This window comes from Papio anubis, chromosome 4 (assembly GCF_008728515.1).
Source record: "Papio anubis isolate 15944 chromosome 4, Panubis1.0, whole genome shotgun sequence".
Taxonomy (NCBI): Eukaryota; Metazoa; Chordata; class Mammalia; order Primates; family Cercopithecidae; genus Papio; species Papio anubis.
In genome coordinates this window covers 1387093-1403080 of record NC_044979.1, presented here as the reverse complement: position 1 = coordinate 1403080, position 15988 = coordinate 1387093, and the positions used below count along the sequence as shown (strand labels likewise).

The 15988-nt window shown below is 51.9% G+C and overlaps 1 protein-coding gene across 3 annotated transcripts in view; it reads right to left on the bottom strand.

Moving 5' to 3' along the window:
* LOC101026166 (protein tyrosine phosphatase receptor type N2) overlaps nucleotides 1-15988 on the bottom strand; it is a 973501-nt gene that overhangs the window by 320885 nt on the left and 636628 nt on the right. For all 3 annotated transcript variants that reach the window (XM_021935384.2, XM_021935383.2, XM_021935385.2), the window contains one exon: nucleotides 13178-13242. In XM_021935384.2, coding sequence (XP_021791076.2) covers nucleotides 13178-13242 — 65 coding nt within the window. The remainder of the gene's footprint in view (nucleotides 1-13177; nucleotides 13243-15988) is intronic.

Sequence of the window (15988 nt, the reverse complement as noted above, 5' to 3'; positions counted from 1 at the left end):
CAGTTTCTAGTGTAGGAGATGAGAACATATTATCCCAAAAATGACTGTCAGAGATCAGAATATGCCACCCCAAAAATGACCGTCGAAGAACAGAACACACCACCACAAAAATGACTGTCAAAGGCTAGAACACACCACCCCAAAAATGACTGTCATGAGACCAGAACACACCACCCCAAAAATGACTGTTGGAGAACAGAACACACCACCCCCAAAATGACTGTCAGAAACCAGAACACACCACCCCAAAATGACTGTCAGGATGCCACCCCAAAATGACGGTTGGAGATCAGAACACACCACCCGAAAAATGGCTGTCAGAGATCAGAACACACCACCCCAATAAATGTATGCCTTTTCGGCATAAGGATTATTTTGAGAAACTGAAGATACAGGTGAAGTTCTGAAAACAAGTTGATTCTCTTCTATAAGAGAGATCTGTGTTTATAAAGGAATCCTCCACTTCTAAGGGTGTCTCCTCTCTGCACCTGGAAGAGGATGGCTCTCGTCGCTGGAAACCCCATCAATGCAGAGGGCCTGACTGAGGGTGCATGACAGGCCTTGCCCTCCCTGACCAGCTTCTCGGGGCCCCCTGTGTTAGTCTGTTTTCATGCTGCTGATAAAGACACAGTGGAGACTGGGCAATTTACGAAAGAAAGAGGTTTAATGGACTCACAGTTCCACGTGGTTTTGGGGAGGCCTCACAAGGTCAGAGGCACGTCTCACAGGGTGGCAGACAAGAGAGAGCACGTGCAGGGAAACGGCCCTCTACAAACCGTCAGATCTCAGGAGACTCATTCACTATCACGAGAACAGCACAGGAGAGACCGGCCCCCATGATTCAGTGACCTCCCACCAGCTCCCTCCCACAACATGTGGCAATTGTGGGAGCTACAATTCGAGATGAGATTTGGGTGGGGACACAGACGCACCCTATTACCTCCTCCTTGCTCTTTCGGCTCTGTCTCAGCAGATGATGGTGCTGAAGCCTGAGTCTACGCACCTCTTTGTGACTGACCGTTTCTCTGGGTATGGCTCATGTACACAGGAGGGGCACAGCAGAATCCACTTCGGCTTGTTTATCTCTTGTGAATCTGTTTTTTGTTACAGGAGTCCACCCCGCCTAGGAACTCAGAAGAACAGAGGAGACACTGCTTTTTCTTCCCCACACAGAGTAGTAGCCTGAGGCCACTGGCTCAGGCAAAAGGGGAACCTGAGTTGGCCTGGATGCTCGGTGGCTGCCCTGATACGTGATTATGGAAAATGTGATGCCAGGGCGGTCTCGATGCTGGAGCAACAGCCCCCACTGAGGTGGGCTTGGCTCCATGTTCACTGTCTCAGGAGCAAGGCTGCAGCACGTTCCTCCACTCCACAGTGCCCAGGTGGGCCTGGGCTGGGGGCATCGGACACAAGGCATCCTGGCCGCCACCCAGGCCTAGCCTCTCCAGGGCACCTGATGCCCACCTCAGGAGAAAGTCACCTGAGTAGAAGGGCATGGGCTTTCAGAAGGAGGGTCCCTGATGGGTTGCAGATGCACCTGCCTGATGCTGGAAACAAGCCAAGTTCCTCCTGCTGGCCCCAACAGGAGAGTTTCTCCTGACAGACACACCTCTGGGCCCAGGTCATCAGCATCCATGGCCCTAGCTGGACAATTCCAGGGTTGAAAATGAGGGTTTCCCACTTGTAGCTCATGAACTTTGCCAGGTAAAAGTTTCACATTCATGGAGTATACCAGCTGTGAATGTGCTATGGATGTAGCTAAGGAAATTTCAGCTTTCAGGAATCGCAATGAGAAAAGGAACTTAATTTGATGTGGGGTTTGGTGTAGGGAGTGCGACCTGGCCTGAGTCCGGCTGCCTGGGGCTGGCTCAGGCTGCCAGTTCTGCCGTGTCACTTCTCCTGCTTCGGTCTCCCCTCTGTGAAATGTGTTGCCTCTTGGGGACAAGGGAGGTGACACCCATGTGAAGTGTGGAACAGACCCCGGGAGGAGGCATCACATAACCATTGCTGCCACTGTGCTGTTCTGAGAAAGCTGCAGCAGGAGCTCTGGGGGGTGCAGGATCCTGTTAATTTTCTTCATTCTCTTTAAGCAACTCCAGGTCTGATGGGTTGGTCCACTGAAAGGGGTTTCTGGATTCTTATACACTGAGGGATCTTACAAGCATCCCTAGAGTTCAGTTGTTTCAATAAAAATGAACTTCTGGTCCCACACGAGCCAGGCTCCCTAGGGAACCTACAGGAACAATCTTGCTGTCTACTAAGACCCGGGCCCAAGGCAGGCCTCTGTTTCTTCAGCGGGAGACATCACCAAGTCCCCACCTTAGACAATAAGCCATGTCCCTGCGACTGAAATCTATATTATGCATATTTTTATAAAAATGCAGCTGAAAATGTTAGAAAAGGGCACAGGGAGGGAGGGAGGCGTGTTGAGAAGCAGGGACTGCTGTTGCCACAGGCAGACATGACTTATTTCATCTTACGTGACTATTTACTCTGATATTGAATAAAAATTGAATGTGTTGCTATGGCAACTGCCACATCACACAGCACCTCTCCTGCCTTTAAGTCACAGAAAGTATTGAGAAGGCATCCGTGAGCCAGCGCAGCGTGGAAACCTGTGCGCCATTCATAATTCCAGGAGGAAAAGATGCTGTTTCATAATGAACTCCTATTTGTCAATATGTCAACTGCAGTTAATTATATCGAAAATACATAGTTTTGTGTTTTTCTTCACTTTTGAGAAACAGAAAAAGAGTGAGAAGAGCAGTAAGCAGCAAGCAGGCTGGTGGGGTGCATCCGAGCCCAGCCCACCACAGTGGGGCTGCCCCGGGGCTATCAAGGTCCTCGTCACAGAGCCAGGCCCACAGCGGGCCTGTCCTGGGGCCTTCGAGGTCCTCGTCACGGAGCCAGGCCCACAGCAGGCCTGTCCTGGGGCCTTCGAGGTCCTCGTCACAGAGCCAAACCAGATAAGAGGCTGCTCCTGACCTTCGACCTCCCACCAACCAGCTCATCTGGGGTCCTCAGATGGGCTGAATGTAGAGCTGCTTGGGCTGGGCTGATGCAAATATTTTAATGCAATTTTGTGCAGATTTCCCTTTTCAGATGCAAATTAGGAATATTTACCAGTAAACAGCCTTTTCTTAGGACTGAGGCACTTTTGCATTTAGGAGAAAACCGTCTGTCAAGTAATGCATATTAGAATAAAATAAAGTGATGGTGCAGGAAATGACAAAGATGCCCACTCCCCCCAGTACCTACTTCCCCCAGTACCCACTCCCCCCAGTACCCGCTCCCCCTAGAACCTGCTTCCCCCAGTACCCACTCCCCCAGTACCCGCTCCCCCAGCACTTGCTCCCCCCAGTACCTGCTCCCCCAGCACTCGCTTCCCCTAGTACCCGCTTGCTCTTGGGCTTCTGGGCTGGGATTTCACAGGTTCCCTGAGACTCTCACTGTCTTGTGCGGTGGAAGTGAGTGTTTCTGGAGCAAGAGTCCCAGTTTTTCTTGGGCTCAGAGAGGGTCTGAGGGTACTGGAGTGTTACGCCCCAGTCACTGCAGCTGGGTTCTTTAGGCTGAGCTGGCACTAGGGACGAGCTTCAGAGTGAGATGTAGGGTCCAGTGGTCCCCCTAGGCTTCTATCCATGATGTGACCCAGCATTGCCATCAAACACACTGTTACCTTTGCAAGCTCAGATCAGTCACCTTACCCAAGAAAGCCTGTGAACTCTGACACCTCAGGCTTTTTAGGTTCACTGCCTGGAGCCTCAGGAGCTGTGCTCTTCAGATACTCCTGAACCCACTGCTCTCGCTGCATTCTGACAAACCTACCTCTGACCACGTGAGCTTCTCTTCCTCGTGGGAGCTGCTCCGGCTCCAGGGGCCCCGTCAGGAACGTGTGGCCAGGCTGTCTGCCCCACCAGCCCATCCTGCACCCCCCACCCACATCCACTGCCCCTTCTCTTGAATCCCCAAACACAGGCCCTCATCTAAAGTCCAGCAGTGATTTTAAACCTTTACCATGTCCTGGCCTATGTGCAGCACTGTGCCACGCAGAATCTTCACGGATGTCTGACGACTTTGGTTACTGTGAGCGTTCCGCATGGCGACCACAGTCAATAGGTCACAGAGGCCGCCCATGTCCCCAACAGTGGCTGCTCCCCTCAGGTCCCCACATTTGCTAATGTGTGTGTAAGCACCTTTGCTTTGGTTACATACTTTCTCTTTAGATTGTAAAAAGTGGTACTAAAGGTAAAATGGGATAGAACTAGACACACACATTGTTCCAATCTCATATCCTTGTTTTGCCATAATTGGTTTTTATAATTACCCAGACATAACCACCAGGGGAAACCTCACTGGGTAAGGGATACATGAGACTTCTCCGTTATAACTTTGCAATTCCCTGTGAATCTATAATGGTTTCAAAATAAGAAGTCAGAAATGATATAAAAACTTTTGGACAAAGGAAAAAACTCACTTCCAATTCCACTGAGAAAAATAAAATCCAAAGCCCCCAACTGATGGAATGACCCACTCTTGACCAAGAGGACCCCAGAGAAACCTTAAAACTGAGTTGGGACCATGACAGGATGAAAGTCAGACCCACCTTGTTACCTGCCCCCATTGCTAATGACCACCAGGCTTCCTTCCCTGGGTTCAGACCCGCCTGGTCACCACCCCCCTCTCAACTAATCACCACCAAGCTTCCTTCTCTGAGGGCTGAACAGAAACCAGCCCTTTCCAAAGACTCCATCTCTGATATCCACCAAGTGCCTGAAGCTGCTCTTCCTTTCACAGTTTCCACCCAACAACCAATCAGCATTCCTTCCTCATAAGAAACCCCATTCACAGAGTGCCTCTGGCTGGTCTGTGGAGGCTGCATAGGGAGGGCCTTCATGTCCCCCACTTCACCTTTTGATGCAGAATGCCTAACTGTAATCTGTTTACATGTTAAGCCTCCATCCCCCAGTGAACATGGGATGCATTTTGCACACGTTAGCTGACCATGCATGCCCGTGTCTCCTCTTCATGAATATTCACAGTTCCTCCCATAACCTGCGGAATATGTATACTTAGCCACCCGCTCAGCAAAAATTCCCGTTCCCTTTGCCTCTCACTGGAAGTTCCTGTTTCTGGCTTCTGGCCGGAGGCTACGCTTCCCAGCCGGTCAGGATGGCCGCCCTGCAGGATGCAGTTCTTTATGAGGAATGAAGCTCTCCTTTCCCAATTACGAGCCTCATCATTCTTCTGCTGCCACCATCAGCCCCATAAGAGCTGCTCTCTTATTTGCCCATTACGTACATGGGCTTCTAACATCTCTGTGCACACATGTGTTTACACAGCTGCCTTTAAGTTTAGAGTTTTCAAAATTTTTAATGAAATCACAGAACTTGATTTATTTGACTGTTATGAAGAGTTGCCTTGCTATCGTTTTATATTTTAAGTCAGTTTTTGTTTTGTTTTGTTTTGTTTTGTTTTTTTGGTGAAGGTTTTGTTTTTCTGACTTCCTTGCTGGGTGGAGTGTCTTCTTAGGATAAATTTCTGGGAGTTTGATTACCGAGCCAAAGGGGAAGAGTTTTTGTTTGTTGGTTCGCACGTGACCCCTGCTGTCCTGCCTTCTGAAGAGTCAGACTCATTCATCCTGCCTCCCACAGAGTGTATGTATATGAGTTTCATCACATATGGTTTTTATTTATAAAACCAAAACTGTTGTTCATAAGCAACCTTCAGTACTAATCTTAAAAATAGGACTTTAGGCCGGGTGCAGTGGCTCATGCCTGTAATCCCAGTACTTTGGGAGGCCGAGGCGGGTGGATCACGAGGTCAGGAGATCGAGGCCATCCTGGCTAACACGGTGAAACCCCGTCTCTACTAAAAAATACAAAAAATTAGCCAGGCGTGGTGGCAGGTGCCTGGTAGTGAACCCGGGAAGAGGAGTTTGCAGTGAGCCGAGATCATGTCACTACACTCCAGCCTGGGCAACAGAGCAAGACTCCATCTCAAGAAAAAAAAAAATAGGACTTTAGACTTAGGAGGTGATTGAAACATCTACAGATTTCTCACCCCATTGTAGCTGTGACATTTCACCTGCCCCCAGCACTACAGGGCTTCTGGTCTCACACAAATCATTTTGGCTGGAGAGCCCTTTGCGAGTGGTCTGCTTGCAACTCTCTTCCTCACCTGTTGGCATCTCCCAAATAGCATTTCTTCCAGCCAAGAGCCTTATCCACCCACCTGGACCCACCTGAAACATCTAATGTGCCTGAAAAGGCAGTCGTGCTGCTGGGCACTGCAGAGCAAGAGCTGTTACCCCGACAAGCAGGGGCAGCTCCTCCCCACCTCCCCACCTCCTCACTCCAGCTCTCTTTACCTGTGGGCAAAGGCCCCCCTCTGTCCTGTCCTCTCCTGGGTCACGCTTGGGTGTGTAGAACCAGGCATCTGGTGAGGTGGGCAGGAAATCTGCATCTTCACAAGAGCCCAGGGAGAAGGTGCATGGCCATGTTGGGCCACCATGGCTGATATGTTCCTGCTATTGACTTGGCCAAAGTGTGCATTCAATGTCCAAGTTCCTCTTGGTAATCCCCAAGGAACTGGGTAGGAGCTGTGTACAGTAGCAAACCTCTTTCCACAGACAGGAAATGACAGGGTGGAAGCGGGGGCAGGAAACGAAGCTGGTTTCGAACACATTCATCATGCATCTCAGTTCTGCCCCACTGCTTGCTCCCTGTGGTAAGTGCTGAGCATCCGCACTCCCCACCCCCCAGCCCCCACCCCAGGTAACACACATCACACGGGAAATTCACATTATTCACGGGGTGGATTCTTACCCCCTGCCCCTACCCCAGGTAACACACATCACACAGGAAATTCACATTATTCACAGGGTGTATTCTCACCCCCGGCTCCCCACCTCCCAGTGCACATCATGGCAAATTCACATATTCATGGGGTGGATTTGCACGCCCCTCACCCCCACCCCCAGGTAACAACACACATCACACGGAAATCTACATTATTCACGGGTGGATTCTCATCCTTCCCACCCCAAGCAACACACACATCACACAGAAATTCACATTATTCTACATGGTGGATTCTCACCTTCACCCCCCACCCCAGGTAACAACACACATCACACGGCACTCACATTATTCACGGTGGATTCCTATCCCCTGCCCCCACCCTTGGTGGCAACACACATCACACAGGAATTATTATTATTCACGGGGGTGGGATTTTACCACCCCCGCCCCCACCCCAGGTAACACACATCACACGGAAAAATTCACGTTATTCATGGGTAGATGGCGACTATATAGGTTCATAGACTTTTAAGGGACTTTGGGGATCCACATATTCTTAGCTACAGAACTTCTCATGTAAAGAAAATGAGCAGCAGCAGAAGCTTGGCGCTTGCTGAACCGGAGTGTGAGGGTGGCGTGAGCTGAGCAGGGATTCACACCCAACTGCCTCAGAGCCCCCGGGGCTCCCTGAAGAACCATCTTACGACCTCTGACCTCAGCCCACACTGAACAGAGAGAAGGCTCCCTCGGCAGAGATGGGGGGCTCTTTGCCACCCCGGCAGCCCCCAGTCTGAGCAGCTCCTCCCCTCAGCTGCTGCTCAGATCCCTCCTGTTCATGCTCTGAGCCTGCATGGGCCCTGCTGAGACTCGGGGTTGGCCACTTGTCACTGACATGCTGGGCAGGGCACTTCTCTGCTCTATCACGACGCTTAGAAGCCAGAACGCTAGGCAGGGCACTTCTCTGCTCTGTCTATCACGATGCTAAGAAACCAGAACACACCCCTAACTCTGGATACAACTGAGAAGACTGTAGCCACAGATCTGCCTTTATCCAGATTATTTTTCTTCCAAACTTTTGAGTTTTGCTTTTTGGTGATTATCACTCTCCTTTGGAAAAAAACATGGCTTTATTAATTTGAATAAAATGCAAACACTTTTCAAGATATCAGAAATTAGATTTTGAAGTACATCAAAATGCCACCCATCTATGAGGGGTGTGTATCTGCACTGTAATCTGTTCATTTCCTTTAAATTTTGTTTTGAGATATTTCCATTTGGCTTAAAAGGTTTTAATTCCACTATCTGTCATCACGTGCGTTAAACGCAAGTGCAGGGGAGAGATTTTGTAAATGCTATTAGATTTCTGTAATCAAACTCTGCTTTATATTCCAGAGTCAGGGATTAGAAGAATTTTAAATACATTTTAAAAATCGGAACCGTCAAATTCAGGCTTAACACTGAATAAGGCAACTCAAATTAGAAAAAATAATTTCTCAACTTGTACCCCTTTCTCCCATTTTCACCACCGCAAATCTACTCCAAATATACAAACCTCCTTCCCTCTCCTGGGGGCAGCCTCCTGACGGAGATGGGCAGGGATGAAGCGGGAGGCACAGACGGTGGTCTTGAGGGCCTGCTGGGCACGATGTCCATGGAGTCAAGAGCTCGAGAAGAACTCTCTTTTGAAATGTAAAATGGCCACGTGGAGAAGGATGGCGCTCCAGGAGCTGGTCTCCAACATTTAGTGGAACGAGGGAATATCTGGAGATGGCCAGGAAGACAGGCAGGTCAGGGTGGATGAGCTCCTTGTGGCCAGATCGTAACCAGTGGGTAAAATAAAGAGTACTCTAGGGTTTTGTCATTTTCTGTCCCAGGGATGATGGAGCCTCTGCCCCTGGGAATGGCAAGGTCCATCCTCTGCTCGCTCAGGGGCCACAGAGGACACAGGTCGGACGTGGATGGAAGCAGAGGCGTGGTGCCGTGCAGGTGAGCTCCTGCTCCTGCCCTCGGCCCCCACGGTCCCCCGCAGGAAGCCCATCAGCCCAAGTCTAGGCAGAACCTTCCTGCCCACACATGAGATGGGTGGGCATCGGGGGTGGGCAGAGGCCAATTCTTTCTAGAGTTAAATAGTCCACTTCACAGATAATCTGAGCAGCAATTCAGATTTCCATGCACTGAATCAATCTACTTCCTCGACAGAGCTCCACGAGGAAAACTGATGCCATTTCCAATAAGAGATGAGAAAACCTAGGGGGAGAAACAGGCTCTGGCAGGAAGCTCAAGAGCCCTGCGTGGTCCACATTAAGTGTGAGTCTCCCCTGTGGATATCCCAGGAGAGAAATGGAGGCGGCCTGTGGCCACACACGTCTGTTGCTCGGTGAACGGGTCAGGGCTAGAGACACAGGGAAGCTGGGGATCATCACCAAACACATGATATAAAAAGCCACGGCCCAGGTGAGTTCCCCGCAGGAGAGAGCACGGGCAGAAAGGAGGAGGGACCCAGGCCCTGGAGAGTCCGAGCTGTAGAACTGACAGAGGAGGAGCTGGTCGACGTGAAGGGAAGAGATGGCGGTCGCCCGAGTGAGTGCAGAAAGCAATGCAGGTGACGGCCGGGTTCTGCCTTCAGGAAACGACGGGCCTTATTCCTCGATGCACCTCCAGCTCCACCTGGGATGGGAGCTCCACGATGGAAGGTTTGTCTGTTTTGTTCACTGCTGTAGTTTCAGTTCTTAAAACCTGCCTGACACGTATAAATATTCAGGAATGAGCGAACGAACAGCCCACTAAACGGAGGCTGAGCAGGGACCCTCAGACACGCACATCGAAATCCCACATGACACACGGTATCGGCTCTGAGGAGCACGAAGCCACGAGCACAGGAAGAAAGGGGATCTCCAGATTCCAACACGGAGCAGAGCCATCGAAACCAGGCGTGACCGGGAGCTGCTGCTCAAGTGGCTCTTGGACATCTGGAACCTTTCCTTGGATCCCAGTGTGTGGAAGCCGAGAGCTGGGGGGTGAGTTCCGACAGCCACACGAGGACACCCCGTGCGGCCTTGGGGTGGATGGAGATGGGGATTCCACATGAGGCCCAGGACCTTGAGGACCTGCCTCCCTCAAGACTGAAGCCCAGGAACAGACCACCCACCAGCTGGGGAAGTGGGGAGGGGGCGGAACCCCAGGCCTGTGCACATGCCAGAGCAAGGTCCACACGTCACTGAATGGCGCAGAAACTCCCAGGGGGACAATTGACACGACAGTGGATCCGCTGGGACACTGAGGGCAAAACTTCTTATCCAGAAACTCTCACACAGAAATTCACACCTCAGTGTCATCAATCCCTGCTGAAGGTAAGCTCACAATTCTAAAGAAAGACTTCATCAACCACGAACGCGGACAGACCCGCAGGAGGCGTTCAGCAGACGTGATGAGCAGGAGTTGTAGAAACCTAAGACTAGGAAACAGCCGGAGGGTGTGGACGAGACCGTAAAATAAGTAGGTTTAAAATGACTGAAAAGATAGAAGATGGTATCGAACGCATAATCAAAGTAGAAGGCAAAAGAACAGATTTGATAAATTACTAAATAAAAAGTTTTTCTAAGTGAAAAATACAGTAACCAAGAGAAAAGTACCCAACATTTGAGTTTTACAACAGATTAGACACAGAGGAGGAGGGAACGTGGGAGACAATTTCAGGAAATAATCCGTCATGTAGCATCGAGGGAGGGAGAGGCGAAGGCGTGACAGAGGGTGCTGAGACACGGTGGACGGAGCCAGAAGGTCCAACCCCTGCCTAATCCAAATGCTGTGGGGGCGTCAGGACCACGGTGAGAATGACAGTGAATGTTTATGAGTGCTCACTCGTCTGCACTCCGCCGCCCCAGATGTCAGGACCACGGTGAGAATGACAGTGAATGTTTACGAGTGCTCACTCGTCCGCACTCCGCCACCCAGAAACCTGCACACAACCCGGTGGTGTGGGTTCTGTGATGACCCCCGTTTGACAACAGAGGAAGGAGAGTCACGGGGTGAGCACAGAGACCACGGGAGGCCACCGTGAAACAGATGGCGAGGGGCGGCTCTGCAGAGTCAAGAAAGGGCCTGAGTGAAAGGAAGCACCAAGTACAGCACAAAACCCAGATTCCCCGATCCAAGCGGGGAGTGCCTGGACATCACAGGTACCCAGCGGAGGACGGGAAGAGCTGGGAGGACGAAACCCAGATGCCCCGATCCAAGCGGGGAGTGCCCGGACATCACAGGTGCTCAGCGGAGGACGGGAGGAGCTGGGAGGACTAAACTTCCCCAATCCAAGCGGGGAGTGCCCGGACATCACAGGTGCCCAGTGGAGGACGGGAGGAGCTGGGAGGCTGCAGCCACAGGTCCAGGCCCCGTGGCTCCTCCAGTATGGGAAGGGCAGCTCTGTCCTGAAAGGGTGGCCGTGGAGGTGCTGTCCTCCAGGCCCAAGTGTGTGTGGGAAGGAGCTCCGTCCTGAGTGGGCGGCCAGGGAGGCGCTATCCCCCCGGCTCATGTGTGCGTGGACAATAATATCTGACCTTCCATGCTTAAGAGGCAAAGTGCAGCGAGGCACACGGCAGAAGCCACTTGGGCTGGAGCTGCCCAGTCAGTGGCTCTGCCTGTCACCACGTCCTGCCGCTTTCCTGGAGTGGCCAGAGTCCAGGTTTCAATGAGGAAGGTGTGTCTGGACACCAGGCACCACACTGGTCACCTCCCAGATGAACCCCAGAGTCTCCCATTCCCCGTCCCCCACCCCTGCCCCTCCAGCCCTCTCAGGGCAGAGCCTCCTTCATGTTCACAGGACCCACCTCCCTGCCCACCACAGCCGCTTCTCACGGGGCCTAAATATTCCACAGTTCAGCAGATGGTCCCAGCCTCGACGCGTTCTCTGACCAGATTACAGAGACAGCTCTAACCTGAGTCCATCTAGATTTGTCCCTAACTCCTGGACACCATTATCCCTGTAGGAATGACTTAGCACCAAACACCACCCCACGTGATGAGCTCAGAGGGAGAGGAAAGGCAGGAGGACACCACAGCTCCTTCCACATGTAGGAGACACACAGCCGCCGGTGTGACACGGGGTCACAGCCGCCCCCCACTGACTCCACCTCGAGGCCACTTGGCCCCTCCGCATCAGTCACTGCACCTTCTGTGGGATGCAGGTGGCTCTCGGCAGCCCCCCAGACTCTTGGCTTCTTTCTCACCCTTTGCTGGGTGCTAAAGACACAGTAAGCTTCTGGGAAAGACCAGGGCATCACCGGCTGCCCAACACCTCGTTCATCCAGCACGAGCCAGGAAGGCATCAAGAAACACCGAGAACAGGAGCACCTGTGGGGCCGTGAGGCCGGTTTCCATCGGTCACTGGCTGCTCTCCTCTCCCACACCCTGCCCGTCATTTAACCGAGAGGCAGACATTTTCCAAGCCCTTCAGGCTATCCTTAAGCAGGCACTGCATGGGAAGCGCAAGAACCTCTGTTTGGGAAGAACGGCCAATTAAGCAGATTCTTAGTTCAAGAGCCCGAGTCTCGGGCCTGGTGAGGACGAGATTTCCCCGCAGAAGCGGCCTGTCTTTAAGTGGCTCCGCAGAGGGCGGTTCTGCTGTGTAGCAAGCACACTCATAAATAAGCGCTCCTTCACAGTTAATTATCTCTAATGGCGAGTGCTGTGAAACCCGAAATCTCAAATGCGAGAGCGCAGATTGGTTTTGGTCCGCACTGACTTACGAGTGGCCACACGCCATTCCTGAGAGGAGGCGCGTCCGCGCTCTGTGTGCATTTCATTAAGTTGTCATGTGAGGGGACAGTGCCCGCGGCTCTGGCTGCTGGCGGAGCCTGGCCGACGCCTCTCTGACACCGGCATGGTGGGGTTTGGACACACGGGGGCTTGATAGATTTTCAATGATATTATGGAAGCATGTCCCGTTTTATATCACCTCTCCCAAATACACGTCGTTCGATATTGAAGATACAAGCATGTCCCACTGCATCCCAGGAGGAAAGAGGAATCCCTCTAGCCCATATTCATTTTCACACACTTAGCAACTACAAAACAGCTGAAGAGGGGAGGAAGTGCACGTTTTCTGAAGGCTTCTCTGTTCTTCTTAGCCATTCATGCTTTTTCTTGTGGGGATACTAAATTACGACTTCAAAGGCCCTAAGACATCATTGAACTCTCCAGGCACATTTTGTCCCCGTTTCCCACCCACAGAGGATGCTCCTGCCGCAGCCCACTGGTCCTCCCCGGAAAACAGGACCTCGGCTGAATCAACCTGCAGGTCCAGCCTCTGTTCTCACGGTGCTCACCAGCACCCAGACAGCATCGCCGATCTCAGAGCAGACGGCACCCCTCCCGTTACTCACCGACCCGACTCCGGTTTGAAGAATTTTCAGTCCAGAGGTTTCCTCCAGTTTGTCTTTGTTGTCAACTGTTAGGAAAAATCAGAAAGCACAGGGGTCAGGTTGGAAAGGTCCTCAGTCTCCGGGCACCTCTGAGCATTTTTCTCCATTGAAAAATTCAATTACCGACTGCTTGACCCATCTGCCTTAATGGAAGGGTCACGAACAGGCACAGAATTAGAACCTGAACGAGGCTCCATTTTCCCACCGACCACTGGGTCCCCCTCGGGCCAGCTCAACTGTGCGCCTTTGGTTCCATCTAGAAAGGGATGTCCCACCAGGACCCCAGGACTACCGTGAATCACTGATGAGAACTATGTAGACACACTCTGCAAACTGCAACGTCTTATTTTAAAATTACATAATCGTTCGTAGCTGTCTAATTACTGGGAAATATGTGTCATTAACCAGCATTAGGTGTTGATAAAAAGACTCCCCAGAAGGCCAAGCCGAACGTGTGTATTTCTGTCATCAGCACCACCAGCTACTCTGCGGCCTCTTGTTCATGCCCTGACAGGAACATCCTATAATAATTTAGCTCTCATAAAAGCCTCACCCTGGTTTTCTCCTGATGTAGAATGAGGAAGACATTCAGAGAACGAATTGCACTTGATGGCAAACCATGGGAAATGAGCTCTGGAAACAATTAGCAGATGGAAATGAACCCTCAGTAATCCCAGCACCAACACAGCAAACCCACCTGCCTCACTTCGCGGAGAGGACGGGTGTCACAAGGCAATTGACCTTGGCTTACGACTCTGTGGAAATACGCGTTTGCATAAAGCCCTTGTCGCTTTGGAGATGAAAACCAGAAAAAAACGGAATTTCACTGCAAACCCTACCAACGAAGAGGGCTTGCGATTGTGATTAACACAGGATGAGGCAGCAGGAAAATATCAATTACTCTCACCCCTTATTGTAGCACCCCCGTGTTAATCTGGGGTAATGAAATTATTCCTTTCGGAGGGACGCGAACGAGATCCTGTCACAGCCTGCCCTTCCCACTTTTGCGGCCTCTCCATTGTCTTATGGAAAGTTTTTCCCTTCGAGCAAATGCATATTATTTTTACATGTAAGTAATTACCTACTGCGCTGAAAGAACGAGGCAGACAGAAAACTGTGCTAAAGCAAAGCTCCTTTAAAGCTTTAGGATGGGGTGGGGCCCCAGGGGAGGGGAGGGGAGGACACGGACGTAAGCCTTGGGTGGCAAGAGAGCTGTAAGGTCGTCCGTGCTGATGTCCTCCCGCAAACAGAGGAGACATCTGACTGATTGGCACGCTTCCCTCAGGTGGGTAATAGCGGACTCTTTTAAGCAGGCTGAGGAACAGAAAGTGAATACAAAAGCAACCTGAGAACCACCCCGGTCACTGCTGCAGAACAGTCACTGATGTCAGGGTCAGGAATGGAAACGGCAGCCCAGCCCACAGTAATGAGAAAAATCCAATCCACAGGGGAGCAACCTTTTCCTGTGAAGGGCAGGTAGCAACTGGGTCAGGCTCGGCAGGCCCACGGCTCCGTCTTAGCTACTCAGCCCTGCCTTGCAGTGTGGAGGCAGCTGCAGGCCACGCCTAAGTGAATGGTCGTGGCTGTGTTCCAATAAAACTTTATTTACAACAGCAGACAGTGGGTCTGATTTGACCTGCAGGCTGTGGTTGCCAAGAGGTTGCCCGGCCCTAGTCCCTTCTCCACACTGCCCAGGGTGTCACGAGCAGTCAGTCTAACGGTGTCTGTCCATCCTTGGACTCAACATCCAGACCTCTGGTTCCAAATCCAGACCCTTCGGTGGTCCTTCAAAGCCTGTCAGTGGTGTCCCCTGCAAGCACGGAGAACTTGCCTTGCTGGCCCTGAGGTCCAGGTGACTCTCCTTGTCCAGATATTGGGCTTTTCAGCACATTTCAGGCGTTCTCTGTCCCCTGCCAGGATACTCTGTGCTCCTCAGTCTGACGAAAACACAGTCCTCTTTCCAGGCAGCTCAGGCCCCACATGTGCTCAGAGACACCCCCTTCTTCACCATCCTCAGCACGGCCCTGTGTGTCTCACAGCTCATGGTGTGCAGGCTGCCTGCCCCATGCACAACAGAATTGTGAACTGTCGCACTGGGTAATTTCTGCTCTGTGTAAATGCTCCCATCATGGCTGACTTCAGCGCTCATGTGAAACTACTAAAGAGAATGGGTAGAGACACTGTCTTAGTCCGTTTGTGTTGCTGTAAAGGAACACCCGAGGCTGGGCAATGTACAAGCAAAAGAGGTTTCTTTGGCTCACAGGACTGCAGGCTGCACAAGAAGCATGGCACAGGTGTCTGCATCTGAGGATGCCCCAGGCTGCTTCCACCTGCAATGGAAGGTGAAGGGAGCCGTGCAGTGTGCGGAGCTCACATGGGGAGAGAGGAAGCAGGAGGGGGCGAGGGAGGGCCAGGCTCTCGTTAACAGTCAGGTCTCACAGGAGTGAAGAGAGAAGAAGTCGCTGACCTCCACCCCGGGAGGGCATGAATCCATTCAGGAGGGATCCGCCCAGCCCCATGCGCCCCTCCCCCATGATCCAAAGGCCTCCCACCAGGCTGTGCCTCCAACCTGGGGACCAAATTCCAACATGAGGCAGGGCGGGGTCGAACCTACCAGACGCAGAGTCGCACATGGGGAGTGAATTTCAAACTGAGGCAGGGCAGGACCGAACCAAGCAGACGCCCAATCACACATGGGGAGTGAATTTCAACATGAGGCACTGAGGCATGGCGGGGCCGAACCAAGCAGACACAGAGTCACACATGGGGACT